A 16,396-nucleotide genomic window follows, 5' to 3' on the forward strand; every position below is an offset into this window, starting at 1 on the left:
TTCTCCTCAGGCCTGTGTGGGAGCACATCCTGTGGGAGGGACTTCACGGTGCTTGGTGGAGAAGTGCTGTTCGCAGCCCTGTGTGCATCCAAGATAGCACTCCCAAACCTGTTTAGTCACCAAGCATGCTGTGGTGATGGTCAAATCGGGGTTCATAGTTATTAGATGTTGTCAGGAGTTCTCATAAAAATCTTCAAAGAAACTGCAGTCAGTAGCAGTGTGACTCATCATAAATATATAGGTATTTCTGCTGTAATACTATTTATGTGTTTCTGTAGTGTCTTGCCTTTTGTAAAGTCTGTCAGGGTCTATGTGGACTGTAGGGTTGGGGGCAGACCGCTGAAAACCTATATCGCTTTTTAATCAGCCGCACATGCCAGTGATTGGTTACCCAAAGGGAGAACGGTGCTGCCCGGGCACCACTGGCCGCTTGAACTCCAGCAGGACAGTGGGTGCTGGAGAGCACGGGCCACGGGGCTCTGGACAGCGGCCGCTGCTGGTGGCCGAGGATAGTGTTGGGGGTAACCCCTGAGCACAGGTAAAAGTTTTAAAAACTCCTAAAGTATGTCCAGAAATTTGCCTGTGGCTAGTGCAGTCCCTACCACTAGGGCTTTTCCCTTTGCTGCCAGTGAGCTGAACTCTACCCACTGCATTGCTGCCCTGCCCAGGAAAAACGGTGTGCTCACCGCAGTGACCCCCACATATCCTGACTTCTTTTCCTGTTCACCAGCTGAGGTGAGCTGCTTTTTATTAAAAAGACACCTGTCGCGGCAGAGCAGGCTGAGTCTTCACTTCCTAGGCAGCACCGTTCTTTCCAGTGTGTTTTACTCTCCATAGTGACCAGCCCAGCTGAGCCAGCACAGCTTAGGATGTGCTTGGTCACATCCTTCCCCCTTCTGTTTCCTTCTTACCTTGAGAAACAGTCTCACGATAGACACATACTTAGAAATCATAGTTCCGGATAGTGCTCTGGGGAGATGCCATGACCTTGCTTCATACATGAACGCTTGCTGAAGGCACTCAGAGAGAGCAGGGCGTGGAAAACTTGGGGTCCAGGGGAAGATGACTAGAGAAAAGTGAAAGGGAGAAAGAAATGAAAACGAAATTAAACTATATAACTAAGGCGCTGGTACTGTTTAAATGTTAATTTTTATACTCACTGTTAACCAGTTAGCTAAAGTGGTAATGAAAGTCATATTGGTGTCTGTTATTAGCAAGGCACTGTACCGGACACTTCGGTTTTATCTCATTTAATTCATTTATTTTTTTTAACTAAAAAGCAGAGAGTAATAAAAAAAGCGTATTTACTACCTAGAATTAATAACACATATTAATCTTTTATAACAAACAATACGGCAGATAAGTTTGAAATCCCCTGGGTTCCCTTCCTGAGTCACACTCCTCTTTCTCGCATGATTCAACAGTTACAACGAGTTTTCTGTGTGTCCTGCTAGTCCATATTTATGTACCTGTATGACATATGTACCTGTAACAATATTTTATTAGTCTTTGTGTTCAAGAAAAATAACATTATGGGTGTTAGGCTGTACATATCTGTTTACCCCTCTTGTATTTGAGATCTCTCCGAGCTGATATGTACAGATCAGGTCCATTCACATAAGCTTCTGTAGAGTGTCTCTTCCATGAACCCACCACAGTTTACCCATTGGCTATGGACTGATGCTGGGTTTCCTCCTCTTACAAACAACACTGAGATGTGCAGCCTTGTCTAGATCTCCTGGTGCATGTGACAGAGTTCCTGGGTACGTCGCTGGGATTTCCAGGTTATAGGCTATGCACACTGTCAACTTTATCTATCTTACTTAATTCTTAAAAATGTTAATCGAGGCAGGTGGCATGATCCCCAGTTTACACATGAGAAAAATGAGGTGTTTAAATGCTGTGTAACTTGGCCAACTTAATTAATAAGAGACCCAGTGATTGAATCCAGATCGAATTCCACCCATTTAAATTTAGAGCCCTAACTCCCATCAGTCCACAGAAATCCTCAACTTTGAACGTCCACGATCGTTAGAATACTTGCAGCCGGCCAGTCATACTGTGTCATTTCAAAGTAGACAATCAGAGCAGGTAATGAGGTGGAGAGGACCCGGTCATACTCCTTTTGTTGTGATTTTTGAAAGGGTTCAAGTTTTGGAGTGAAAACATGCTTTGTGAAGTGATGGATCTGAGTTTCCCGTATGTGCAAGACTGTTTCTTTATGATAGAAAACTGTTTCTTATGTTGCTTAAAATGTACATATTAAATGCAACATGCAGGATATATTGATTTAAAAAAAAGATGTTACCATGAGCATGTTAGAGTCTGTATTTTACTTTTCAAAGTATCAATATATAGACCATTTTCTCCAGGTGAAGAAGGCTATCTGAAAGTGATTCTCTTTTTCATGATAATTTTATTCACACTTGGACCATATGTCTTTTAGACTTCATTTTTGCTTTTGTTCTTTTCTTCACCTTCTAGGTATAAAATCTGGTATATTAACTGTGAGAATTCTAGAGCTTCATGAGGAATGCACGATCCAAGTTGCAATGTGTGAGCAGTTATCGGGGCTGCAGGCTGACAGCTCTTCTCAGGGTGGGGCCCCTGGGACTGGCCTGAGGGTTCTCTTCGCCAAGGAGACTGCACGCTGCCTCCGGGGACTTCCACAAGACATCATCCGCATCTACCCTCCCTGGTGAGTGCAGAGAACTGATCCCCACAGTCCTCAACTGTGAGTTTGTCTCAAAAGACCTTTTTATCACGAACATTTTTGTCACTTTATTATACAGTAATGCCAGGGGATGGAGCCAGGATTCGACATAGATTTTATGTAACAGAAGCTCTGAACTGTCTCTGATGGCTCGTTTGTATTTCTGGTAGCAAATTTTTGATAATTTGGCGGGGGTGGTGAGGTGGTGAGGGAGAAACAAGCACATCAAGATTCCTGCTTAAGTGGTGTGTTGTTATGAAATCTGGCTGTTTTTGTTTTTATCTTTCTTAGAAATATAATTTTTGTAAGAGTGATTATGTGACAATAGAATAATACACATTAATTTAATACTTCTTTGCTAATTACTTTAGGGGGATAAAAATCACGAATTAAGACATAATAGGGTTTGATCTTCAGGGGCATAAGTGGTCATTAGTGGATCAGAAATTATTTTTGAGGATACCATGTTTGTTTTCTTCTGCATAGGGTATTAATTTTTACCACCAAAAGAAGAGGGAAGGTTTGAGCAGACTTGTTTTAAGGGCTGTTAATTTTATTGACAGTTTTTAAGTTTCATTCATCTGTTAAATTCTTAGGTTTGAATTCAACTTAAAGATCTTTAAGTTAAACTTCTTCCCCAGAGGAGGGATCTTTTCATTGTGTCCATAGTGAGTGATCATCAGTCTCTAATTAAATTCTTCCACAGACAGGCTGAGGATATCAGAGGGTAACTTGCATTACTTTATTTTATTTAAATTTCTAATACATTTTTAAATTGAACAATATAATATACAATATAGAATCGTACACAGATTATAAGTATACATTTCATCAAGTAATCACAAAGTGAATACATTTCTGTCCAGTCCAAGAAATAGAATGCAGTCCATACCTGAGACTGCAACACTCTCCCCTTTCCTTCCTCTTCCTCCTGCTCCGGGTGACCATGATCCTGACTTCTGATGCAGTAGACACCTTTGAATGTGGGTTTTGTGCTTCTCAATATATTGTTACCATAATAACTTGTAAAGCTTATAGCTGTTTCCACTGCTGACAGTTTCTCAGCAGTCACGTCAATACCACCGTCAACATTTTCATGACTGCACATTATGATTTCTTTACTCTTTCCATATTCTCAGCATATAGTATATACCCATTCTTTTGCTAACATAAATAACTCTTTAATAGATATTCATATATATGTATTTACATATTTCGGGTTATTTCTCAGAGTAGATTTTAGGAACTGTTTTAATGGATTAAAGGATATACCTTTTTTTTTTTGCTTTTAATTAATTTTTGTTGGAGTATAGTTGCTTTACAATGTTGTGTTAGTTTCTACTGCACAGCAAAATGAATCAGCTATACATATACATATATCCCCTCTTTTTTGGATTTCCTTCCCATTTAGGTCACCACAGTGCAGTAAGTAGAGTTCCCTGTGCTATATAGTATATTCTCATTAGTTGTCTATTTTATACATAGCATCAGTAGTGTATATGGGTCAATCCCAAAAGGGTATACATTTTGTTGTTGCTGTTACTGCTGTGATTTCTTGATACAGTTAAGTAAACTGTAAACCTCATAGTAGAGTCCCTGCTGCTGAATACTCAAACTGAATACTTTCTCTTATATTTATTTACTGTTGACAGCTTCTCTTTTGCAAATTGTTTTTCTTAACTTTTACTCATATATTCATTGGGGCCCGGGGGATATTCTTATCAATTCATATGTCTGTTTTGTATAGTAAAACTTTTCTATTTATACAATTATGTTACTTATGATAACAATTTTGATTTTTCCTTCCTAATACTTATGCTTCTTTACGTGTTTCATGTCTTATTGCATTGGCTAGAACTTCCAAATCAAAACTTTTTCACTACTGTATTCCTAGTGACTAGAATAATGCTTGGCCTATGGTAGACATTCAATAACTATATGATTAATGTTGAGTATTAGATAATCATCAAGATGTTGTCAGTCTTGTTATGTTCCCTGTTTGAATGAGAGGGTGTATCAATGTATTTCATTGATTTGTACATTCGCTAAGAAGCATTTTTTGATGTTTACTTACTGTATAATAAGTCTTATGCTAAATAATGGGTAAAACAGTATTCAAAATGAATGACAAATCGTCTCTGCCCTTAAGGGACTCACTTTATGGTGGAAGAGAAAGGTCAAATAAACATGTGATAAAGACTCTAGGAAGTATAGTAATAGAGGTCTGTACAAAGGATGTGAGAGCGGTGAAGAGGTAAGCATGACTGATAGGTCGGTAGCGGGGAGAGAGAGAGAGAGAGAGAGAGAGAGAGAGAGAGTGTGTGTGTGTGTGTGTGTGTGTGTGTGTGTGTGTGTGTGTATGGAAAGAACCAAAGAAGGGGCTGTGAGGGCATTTGCAGTAGAGGAGGCTGAATTAGCAAAGAACAAGAGGCCAGAGTGGCATGGTGTATGCAGGAATATACATAGTTCATATGGATGAAGGGGAATTCTGCAGCAGGAGTGGCAGCAAGTGAGGATGGAGAACATGTGCACAATGTTAAAGAGCTGGTGTGTTAAATCCTTCCTGCTGTCTAGGAAAGGAAGGATGTGGTCTTACTCACAGTTTGAAATTTGTGCAGGATAACTTAGAAGGAGGCCAGAGTAAAGGCATCCAGGAGACTTTGGGAGTAGCTCAAGTGTGCGGGAAGATGATGACTTGGACTAGGATGGTAAACAGTAGATTCAGTACGTATCTCAGAGTTGGCAGCACCAGGATGTGCTGATGGATTTGATGTGGTTTGTGAAGGAGAGACAAGAAACAAGATTCCTCTGAGTTTCTGGCTTGAGGAAACAAGTGAGTTAGGGCACCATGTAGTAAAATGGGGAGACTTGGGGCAGATTTTGATGGCACAGTCAGCAGTACCTTCTTGACACCAGCAATACCTAAAGCCCTGAGTAAACACAAGAGAGACTGTGGTGCCCAAAGAGAAACTGTCAGCTGGTCTGGTTTTCAGTGTAAGCCATGTGTGGTAACTGCCGAGGTAGAGCCCTCAGGCTTGTTCACAGCTGCTTTTGTTCCTGCTCCATCTTTGCCACCTGGGATTCTGTGAGATGAAGAAATTGCTAGGAGTAAAGCAATGCTGAAGGTGGAAAGTTTGTTTATAGGGTGAGATTATCTTCCTGTTATGACAGCCAGTCTTTTCCCACCAAAATTACAGAGTGTCTTCAGAGGAAATAAATAGAAAATAAATAAATAAATAATAATAAATAAATAAAATAAAAAAATAAATAAATAATAAAATAAAAATAAATAAAAAATAAAAAAAATAAATAATAAAAAGAAATAAATAGAAAACTACTGCAGTGTGAAAATGAAAAAATGAGCACCATGACAGTAATCTGGATAATCTGAAAAACTAGAGGGAGGAAGAGAAGGAAATCTGTCACTCATGCTTACATGAGAAAGAAGGAGAAGCAGGTGTCAGCTCTTGCTCCATGGGGCACTTTTCCATAGGGTCTTCATAGGAATATGACCAGAAGGCCTTGTGCTTAAATAACTTTGGGAAAGGCTGGTTAAATGCGTACTAGTTACTGTATTATAGGAGTGCTCAGAGTATCTAATATGAAAATGTGCATTTTGATTCACAGCAGAGGGAAGCAGAAGAAGAGGGGAGCATACAAACAAGTGACCACTGTCTTCCTAGTCTAAGAAGGTGGATCAGGAGGGCAACTAAGGAGAGTGGTGTCTCAGAACATAGAGCAGGGAGTTCCAGGAACCCACACCTCCACCTAAACAGCTGCTGCACGGGCAGGAACCATGTGAAGTATGACTTTAGAATTCTATAGAGTTGAACATTTGTGGTCGAGGGAAGATTTTGGTAAAGAATACAGGGAGGGGGAAGGGTAAGCTGGGACGAAGTGAGAGAGTGGCATGGACATATACACACTACCAAATGTAAAATAGATAGCTAGTGGGAAGCAGCTGCATAGCACAGGGAGATCAGCTCGGTGCTTTGTGACCACCTAAAGGGGTGGGATAGGGAGGGTGGGAGGGAGGGAGACGCAAGAGGGAGGGGATATGGGGACATATGTGTACATATAGCTGATTCACTTTGTTATAAAGCAGAAACTAACACACCATTGTAAAGCAATTATACTCCAATAAAGATGTTAAAAAAAAATGGGGAATTTCAGCTGCTGGTAGCAGCTACTGTCCCACATCACCCATCTCCACAATCCTGGTGCAGAATGCTAGAGCCAGGGTGGGCAGTATATCAGGGTTTGTACTGATTGCTGAATGAAGCTTTGATCACTGAGGCACTGGCGCAGAGGCTAGTGGACATTTTTCCAGCCCCTTCACAGGCTGAAGTGGTTTCCAGGAGAGTTGAAGAGACAGTACATGTCTACCTCCCTGCTGTTTGGAACCAAACATTTAAGTGAATCTTTGTCAGGTCTAGCTGATGACAGAGACAATGAAACAAAAATACCACTTTGCTACACAAGACAAGGAGCACACAACTTACAAAATAGTATGGAAAATTCATAAATGGATGAATCCAGCTCTCAGTAAGTTAAGCTTCAGCAGCCCCTGTGGAATGGAAGAATTAAATTCCCCGAGTTATGCCAAAATAATACTGAAATGTCCAGTTTTCAACAAAAATTACAAAATATACAAAGAAACAGGGAAGAATTGGTGCATTCACAGGAAAAAAAATTGACATCGCTGAGGAAGCCCAGACATTGGAATTATTAGTCAGGTATGTGAAATCAACTGTCTTAAATATTTCCAGTGAGTTAAAGGTTTACTATATATTAAAAACTAAAGGAAATCAGGAAAATAATATGTGAGCAAAATGAAAATATAAGTAAAGATAGAAAAATTATAAAAAGCAAAGAGAAATTCTGGAGCTGAAGAGTATTGGGTTGGCCAAAAAGTTTGTTCAGTTTTTTCCATAGGATGGCTCTAGTAGCGCTTAGTTGTCTTTTAACTTCATTCGAAACAATTTTGTTAGACTGTATGGTGATAGCTGTCATATCAGTGCATTTAAAAGAAACCTTACCAAAACTGGTGAGTTTTTGTGTAGCCATTTTAATATTGAAGATGGAGAAAAAAAGCAACATTTTTGGCATATTATGCTTTATCATTTCAAGAAAGGTAAAAACGCAAAAAAAGATTTGTGCAGTGTATGGAGAAGGTGCTGTGACTGATTGAACATGTCAAAGGTGGTTTGCGAAGTTTTGTGTTGGAGATTTCTCTCTGGATGATGCTCCATGGTTGAGTAGACCAGTTGAAGTTGACAGTGATCAAATCAAGAACACATTGTTAAATAAAGTTCTTGGTGAAAATGAAAAAATGTATCTTTTATTTTTACTTAAAAATCAAAGGAACTTTTTGGCCAACCCAAATACAATAACTTAAATTTTAAAACTCACTAGAGAGGTTCTACAACAGATTTAAACAAGTGAAACAAAAGATAAGTGAACTTGAAGATAAGACAATTGAACTTATATAGTCTGAGGAACAAAAAGAAAAATGAAGATACCCTGAGAGACCTGTGGGATATGTCTTATCAAATAGAGAAACATGTGCATTATAGGAGTACTAGAAGAAGAGAGGAAACATCAGAAAAAGTATTTGAAGAAATAATGGGTGAACCACCCCGCCCCGACCCACATCTGATGAAAGACATAAATATACATATCCAGGGAGGTAAGTGATCTCCAAACACAATAAAATCAAAGAGATCGACACCAAGACATATTGTAGTGAAATTGTCAAAATCTAAAGACAAAAACTTTTGAAAGCAGAAATATAAAAGGAACTTGTCATGTACAAGGGATCCTCAATAATATTAAGAGCTGATATCTCATTGAAAACTGTGGGGTCATGGATGCGACTAGAGATTATCATACTAAGTAAGGTTAAGTCAGAGAAAGACATACCATATGATATCACTTACATGTGGAATCTAGAATACGGCACAAATGAACCTATTTACAAAACAAGCAAACTCACAGACATAGAGAACAGACTTGTGGTTACCAAGGGGGAGGCAGGGTGGGGGAGGGATGGACTGGGAGTTTGGGGTTAGTAGGTGCAAACTGTTACATACAGAATGGATAAACAGGGTCGTACTTTTTAGCACAGGGAACTGTATTCAATATCCTGTGATAAACCATAATGGAAAAGAACATAAAAAAGAATGTATATATGCGTATAACTGAGTCACTTTGTTGTACAGCAGAAATTAACACAGCATTGTAAGTCAACTAGATTTCAATAAAAAAGTAAGTAAAAAGTCTCATTTTAAATGGCATTTTGTTGATGACTACTAATGCTGAGCCTATGCATACTGTGTTTTTGTATATCATCTTTGAGAATTCCTGGAACAATGCCCACTTATAGGTAATGTATATCATTTTTATGTATTGTTGGAATTAATCTCCTAATATCTAGTTTAGAATTTTTGCATCGTATGCATGAGAGAAATTGGCCTACACTGTCCTTTCTTGTAATGTCCCTATTGGTTTCAAAATTATTAGGGCCTTATAAAATAAATTGGGACATGTTTAAAACAAACAAAAAAAACCCTGTGGGGTCAGAAAGCAGTTGATGACATATTTAAAACCAGAAAGGAAAAAAAAAAAAACCAAACCTGTCAACCAAGAATTATCTCTCTGGTAAAACTACCCTTCAAGAATGAAAGAGAAATTAAGACATTTCCAGATATCAATAGCTGAACGGCATTTATTACCAGTAGACCTACCTTAGGAGAAATACTAAAGGGAGTCCTTCAGGCTGAAACGAAAGGATACTAAACAGCAACTTGAGGACTTCCCTGGTGGTCCAGTGGTTAAGACTTCACCTTCCAATGCAGGGGGTGCGAGTTTGATCCTTGGTCGGAGAGCTACGATCCCACATGCCTCGCAGCCAAAAACCAAAACATAAAACAGAAGCAATATTGTAACAAATTCAGTAAAGACTTAAAAAAATTAAATGGTCCACATCAAAAAAATTCTAAAAAAAAAAAAGAGGCAACTTGAACCCAAGAAAAAATGAAGAACATTGGGAAAAGTAACTACAAAGGTAAATATAAAAGGCAATGTTATTGTAATTTTGGTATTGTTTGTAATGTTCTCTTTCTCCTGTATGATTTAAGAGAAATATTCATATACTTTATAAATCTGTGTTAATGAGAATACAAAGTATACAGATGTTCATCTTGGTATTTTCCAAAATAGGTTGTTACACTTAGTAATTGTAATTCAAAGGTAAAAGTTAAGAAAATAACTCAAAAATGTAGACAAAGGGAAGAAATAATTAAAATAGCACAATACCAAAAAAAAAACCCACCTAAGTTAAAAAAAGAAAAGCAGTTATGAAGAAACTGAAGAACAAAAAGTAAAACATATAAGGCATACAGAAAACAATAGCTAAATGGTAGAAATAAAACCTTCCTTATCAGTAATCACATTAAATGTAAAACGATGAAACCGAACTATTAAAAGTTAGAGCCTAGCAGATTGCATTTACAAAAACAAAACCACAACAACAAAAAAACAGGTTTTATCTATGTGCTGTCTACAAGAAACTCGATTTGGATATAGGTCACAAAGTGGTTGAAAGTAAAACAAACAAATATATATCTCATACAAATAGTAACTAAAAGAGAACCTGGGCGGATGTATTATTGTCAGGAAAAATAGATTTTAAATTTAAAAAAAAGGTTATGAGAAATGAAGGATATTATATATTGGTAAAAGATTCAATATAACAATTCTAAACATACATGTACCTAACAAAGGAGCCCCAAAAATATATGAAGCAAAAATTGAAAGAATTGAAAATAGTCAAATCTACAGTAAATAGTTGGAGACTTCAGTATCCCACTTTCAATGATGAACAGAACGAACAGAAGGTCAATAAGGAAACAGAAGACTTGAATGACACAGTAAACCAGTTAGACCTAACAAGTATGTAGAGAGCACTCTTATCTCAAAACAGCAAAATATATATTCTTCTTAACTGTGCATAGAAGGTTCTCCAACTAAACCCAGATGTTAGGCCACAAAAGTTGTTACAGACTGAATTGTGTTCCCTTTAAATTCATATACTGAAGTTCTAACCCCCACTATACCTCACATTGTGACTATACAGCAAGTCCCCTACATATGACACGTTCGTAAGTCCAGTTTGCTCGTAAGTCCAACAAAGTTCGCCTAGGTATCCAAGTAACACAATCTGCTATATAGTACTGTACTTTAATAGGTTTATAATAGTTTTCACACAAATAACACATTAAAAAACGCAGAAAAACACCTTTTTAATCTTACAGTACAGTACCTTAAAAAGTACAGTAGTACAGTACAACAGCTGGCATCCAGGGGCTGGCATCGAGTGAACAGGCAAGAAGAGTTACTGACTGGAGGAGGGAGAGGTGGTGAGAGATGGTAGAGCTGAAGGATCGTCAGCAATAGCAGACGGAGGGCGACCTGCCATTTCATTCACGCCTGACACTGATGGCACAGGTTCTGGTTCCTTGCTGGATTCAATTCTGTCTACCCCATTGAAAAAGCGGTCCAGTGATGTCTGGGGAGTAGCTCTTTTTTTCTCGTCATAGATGATATGGTAGCACTGGATTGCATTCTGAATGGCTGCTGTGATCTTTGTGTACCGTTCTACGTTCGGGTCCTGTGCCTCAAAAACTAACAGTGCCTCCTCAAATAAAGAATCCCCTTGCCGTTTCCCGCGTTGCAGATCTCTTCTTAGCACTACCAGCTAAGCAGCATCACCGCTGCTTTTACTCTTGCTTCCGGACATCCTGGGCTTGAAATAAAGATAGTATACCCTATATAGTACTGTACAGTAAGGTATGCAAAACCACAACCACTTGTAGAGGATGCACCCATATGACAGTGTACACCAGACATGTGAACTAACTTACGTGATTGGACGGACATGCAAATGCACGTTCACATCTTTGAAAGTTCGCAAACTTGAAGGTTCATATGTAGGGCACTTACTGTACTAATTCCTTGCCCCTTTAGCTCTGTGATGTAGGCTAATTGTAAGTCCAGCCTTCAGGCAGCAACTGGAAAAGTCAGGATATTAGATATGCAGGGGCAAGCTCTTTGATTGCCATGATCCTCCTTTTCCACAGGTGTGACAGAGCATTAATAGCTATCTCATTGGCTTATTCAAGGAGATTGTGAAAGTGTCATGTGTAAGCACCCAGAAGGCTGCCAGTAAGTAGTAGCAGCTCAAGAAATGGTATCTGAGGTTGAACTGTAATGATTAAGTTGGAAACACCAGTCACTGGCATCTGAGTTCCCCACTCGTTGCCTTCTTTCTCCTCTCTGTTAGGCACCTCACCCCTCACTTATCTTAACTGCCCATCCCTGGACAGTCGCCTCTACCCCAGTACTTCTGATTCTTCACGTACCTAAGTCAGCAGTTCACATTTATTTGTTTATGTATTCTGTCTTGTCCAAAATGGATTTTAAGTGGCCTTAAAAGTATAAGGTTTCAATGAATATGGAAATCTACATGCAAGAGAATCAAGCAAGCAGTGGTAAAGGAGGAGACTCACTCAACACTGAGGCTCAAGGCTCTGCATGCAGACTGACCCAGTACACATAAAAAGTACTGCCACGTCTGGCAGTGATCCCTTAGAAAAGTGTTCTTAAAAGGAAAAGGACACAGCTGTAATATAGAAATAAAACTAGAAATTATAGCAAATATAATAACCAGTTGAGTGGGGATTCTTTCTCTTAACATCTGTTTGTGCAAGCTGCCAGCGTAAGAGCTCAGTGCTATTCAGTGAGATTGTGGATTGTATAGTGTTTATCGGCTCTCTTATCTTGGGAATGTTTTGAGCATCTGTGAGCATAGTACCTAAATGAGTGAAATGGAGATAAAGATACCTCAAGGGGTATGTTAAACTTAATGAAACAGTGTGTCTGTTACTAGTGTCAGTAGGGTAGCCGCTCAGTGAATTTTAGCTATTTATTCACATTAATTGCTAGAGCTTTCTACAACACAGATGATTTTTTAAAAATCTGTTAGTGATATACTTAATGCAGGAGTACTTTTTAGGATATCTAGAGGAAAGCATAAAAGAGGAATAATTTTAAGCTAATCCTTGTTTGGCTGTCTCTTGATAAGTATTAGGTCGCAATGAGTTTAAAGTTATGCTGCTGACATATTTTCATTCTTTGTTTCACTCAGCAGATATTTTTAGAGTGGCCAGTGCTGGGGGTACAATCATGTCAGTACCGTAATGGAGTTGCCACTGCAGTAGCGATGACAGTCCTGTAAGCAGCCAGCCACAGCGTGGTGGGTGGGAGAATGTGCAGAGTCACAATCAGGAGCTCAGGAAGGCAGAGGGAGCCCTGAGACAGGCAGCCTCAGGACGGTAGAGCTGCGCAGAGGTCTGAAGCGTGAGCAGGAGGGTCCATCTAACTAGGATTGGGGGCAGTAACTCGCTCGAGGAGCCTGTGGAGGAGGCTGATTGTAGAGAGGAAGGGGTGTGGCGGTGGATGAAGCTAGCAGCATCTGGGCCCTGAAGGGCTTGTACTGCGTGCCAGGTACAGACTTAGTCTGGAAATTAAAGGAGGTAGCAGAGCACTTAATTAGGTCTGCATTTAGAAAATTCACCGGAAATACTGTGAAGAATTAGTTGGAGCAGGGGTGGGGCACTGTGCCTACTGACATGCACACTTCTGAGGAGGTTCTTGCAGTGAGAAGGTGAAGGGCAGTGAAAGGGCTAGCCAGTCCAGACAGCAGCCGAGAGGAGAAGCAACTGGGCCCTGAGAGTACCAGGAGGATGAGTGGAGGGGAGACAACTCTCTTAGCCTGAAAATTTGGGTTTTCTAATCTCACAGACGGTAGCACCTGCACAAAGATAGAGAACAGGTGGGACAGACTCAGGATCGTCTCCGTTTCTGGTTAACAGAAATCAGCCAACTGCGTTAAGGTCAGCTGAGCTGAGGTTGATGCAAGTGGGGAGCCTAAGAGAGATGTGCGCCTGAACCGAGTGCCCACTCAGCTCTTCCCCTGCTGCTATAACAAGTTACCGTAGACCGGGTGGCTAATGAACAACAGAAATACCTATTTCAAGAGTTCTGGGGGCTGGAAGTCCAGGTCAGGGCCTGGCAGATTCAGTGTCTGGTTAGGACTGTTCCCTGGTTCATCGATGGCCATCTTCTCCCTGTATCCTCACACGGCAGAAGGGGCTGGGGAGCTCTCTGGGGTCTCTTTAACAGGGCACTAATCTTATTTATGAGGGGTCCACTCTCATGACCTAATCACCTTTCAAAGATCTCACCTCCATCACTTTGGGCATTAGGAGGCAATGTGAAAATTTGGGAAGGATACAAACATTCAGCCTACAGCGGCACCACAGGCATACCGGCAGCAGAACCACGACTGCCCCAGAAAAGACATTCTGGGTGTACTCTCAACACACAGTCACTGTGGATGAAGTCCTTGAGGTTCTACCTGATAAAGTAGTAACATTTCTGAGTGTTACCAAGCATGTAATCCTCCATTAAAAAAGTGATCACAAAAAATACTCATAAAGTGGGATTGCAGTGTGGCATCAGATGGACCCACCAAGATAAACTCTCTATAAAATGTACAGCTGAATGATTTACCTAAGGTTATCAGCTGTAAACCTGTCGAGTATAGGGAAATATTTACCAAATAAGACAACTTTGGTTTTTCAATAATTGATCTGAAGCCATTTTTAATTAGCAGAGACAGTAGCTCATCAAGGTCATTCCTAGCCTATGGTAATAAAATAATATGTAATTTGCTTTTGAATAGTTATTTCTATTTATTTTCGTTAGTGCAACATCCATCTCATCCCAAAGTGATACAAAGTCAGTGAGATAAAATCTTTAAAAGGATGTGGAACACAGTTTTGTTTTACGTTGCTAGAATGATCTGATCTGTTAGGAGACTGGTTTCTCCTGGCTTTGATGGCCACGTGGGTACAGCTTCTGTCACTGTGTCATAGACAGGTGTCTTTAATGAGTTCTGCAGCACATACCACAACTGACTGAGAGGAGGAAAAGCAATGAGAGCTGCAGTTGATGCTCTTGCTGAGATTTCTCCTCCAGGTGGTACAATTCCTGTGCTGAACAGTGACTAGGAAACAGCCTGAAACTGCCTTGCTCTTCCAGAGCAGGAATGTGAGGGGTCTGGGGCAGTTTGTCAGGAAGGAATTTGGTACAAATTGTAGCCGGAATTTTTAATAAGCTAATAGAATGTAACGTAGGGGAAGTAAGGTTTACCAATTTAAAAAATTGCGCTCAAGAACTGAGCAGCACGTTTATTCCTAGGTATTTTATTCTTTTTGTTGCAATGGTAAATGGGAGTGTTTCCTTAATTTCACTTTCAGATTTTTCATCATTAGTTTGTAGGAATGCAAGAGATTTCTGTGCATTAATTTTATATCCTGCAACTTTACCAAATTCATTGATTAACTCTAGTAGTTTTCTGGTGGCATCTTTAGGATTCTCTATGTATAGTATCATGTCATCTGCAAACAGTGACAGTTTTACTTCTTTTCCAATTTGTATTCCTTTTATTTCTTTTTCTTCTCTGATTGCCGTGGCTAGGACTTCCAAAACGATGTTGAATAATAGTGGTGAGAGTGGACATCCTTTTCTTGTTCCTGATCTTAGAGGAAATGCTTTCAGTTTTTCACCATTGAGAATGATGTTTGCTGTGGGTTTGTCGTACATGGCCTTTATTATGTTGAGGTAGGTTCCCTCTATGCCCACTTTCTGGAGAGTTTTTTTTATCGTAAATGGGTGTTGAATTTTGTCAAAAGCTTTTTCTGCATCTATTGAGATGATCATATGGTTTTTCTTCTGCAATTTGTTAATATGGTGTATCACGTTGATTGATTTGCCTATATTGAAGAATCCTTGCATCCCTGGGATAAATCCCACTTGATCATGGTGTATGGTCCTTTTAATGTGTTGTTGGATTCTGTTTGCTAGTATTTTGTTGAGGATTTTTGCATCCATATTCATCAGTGATATTGGTCTGTAATTTTCTTTTTTTGTAGTATCTTTGTCTGGTTTGGGTATCAGGGTGATGGTGGCCTCATAAAATGAGTTTGGGAGTGTTCCTTCCTCTGCACTTTTTTGGAAGAGTTTGAGAAGGATGGGTGTTAGCTCTTCTCTAAATGTTTGATAGAATTCACCCGTGAAGCCATCTGGTCCTGAGCTTTTGTTTGTTGGAAGATTTTTAATCACAGTTTCAGTTTCATTACTTGTGATTGGTCTGTTCATATTTTCTATTTCCTCCTGGTTCAGTCTTGGAAGGTTATACCTTTCTAAGAATTTGTCCATTTCTTCCAGATTGTCCATTTATTGGCATGGAGTTGCTTGTAGTAGTCTCTTAGGATGCTTTGTATTTCTGTGGTGTCTGTTGTCATTTCTCCTTTTTCATTTCTAATTTTATTGATTTGAGTCCTCTCTTTTTCTTGATGAGTCTGGCTAATGGTTTATCAATTTTGTTTATCTTCTCAAAGAACCAGCTTTTAGTTTTATTGATCTTTGCTATTGTTTTCTTTGTTTCTATTTCATTTATTTCTGCTCTGATCTTTATGATTTCTTTCCTTCTGCTAACTTTGGGTTTTGTTTGTTCTTCTTTCTCTTGTTCCTTTAGATGTAAGGTTAGATTGTTTA

The 16,396-nt window shown here is 39.3% G+C and overlaps 1 protein-coding gene across 13 annotated transcripts in view; it reads left to right on the forward strand.

Moving 5' to 3' along the window:
• The window catches only part of SPIDR (scaffold protein involved in DNA repair), a 403,848-nt gene that overhangs the window by 157,562 nt on the left and 229,890 nt on the right, over window positions 1–16,396 (forward strand). For all 13 annotated transcript variants that reach the window (XR_009559681.1, XR_009559679.1, XR_009559678.1 and 10 more), the window contains exon 8: window positions 2,485–2,698. Coding sequence is in view for 3 of the 13 variants with exons in the window: in XM_030859801.3 (XP_030715661.1) it covers window positions 2,485–2,698 (214 nt within the window). In the remaining 10 variants the exon portion in view is untranslated. The remainder of the gene's footprint in view (window positions 1–2,484; window positions 2,699–16,396) is intronic.

Source organism: Globicephala melas, chromosome 17, assembly GCF_963455315.2.
Source record: "Globicephala melas chromosome 17, mGloMel1.2, whole genome shotgun sequence".
Taxonomy (NCBI): domain Eukaryota; kingdom Metazoa; phylum Chordata; class Mammalia; order Artiodactyla; family Delphinidae; genus Globicephala; species Globicephala melas.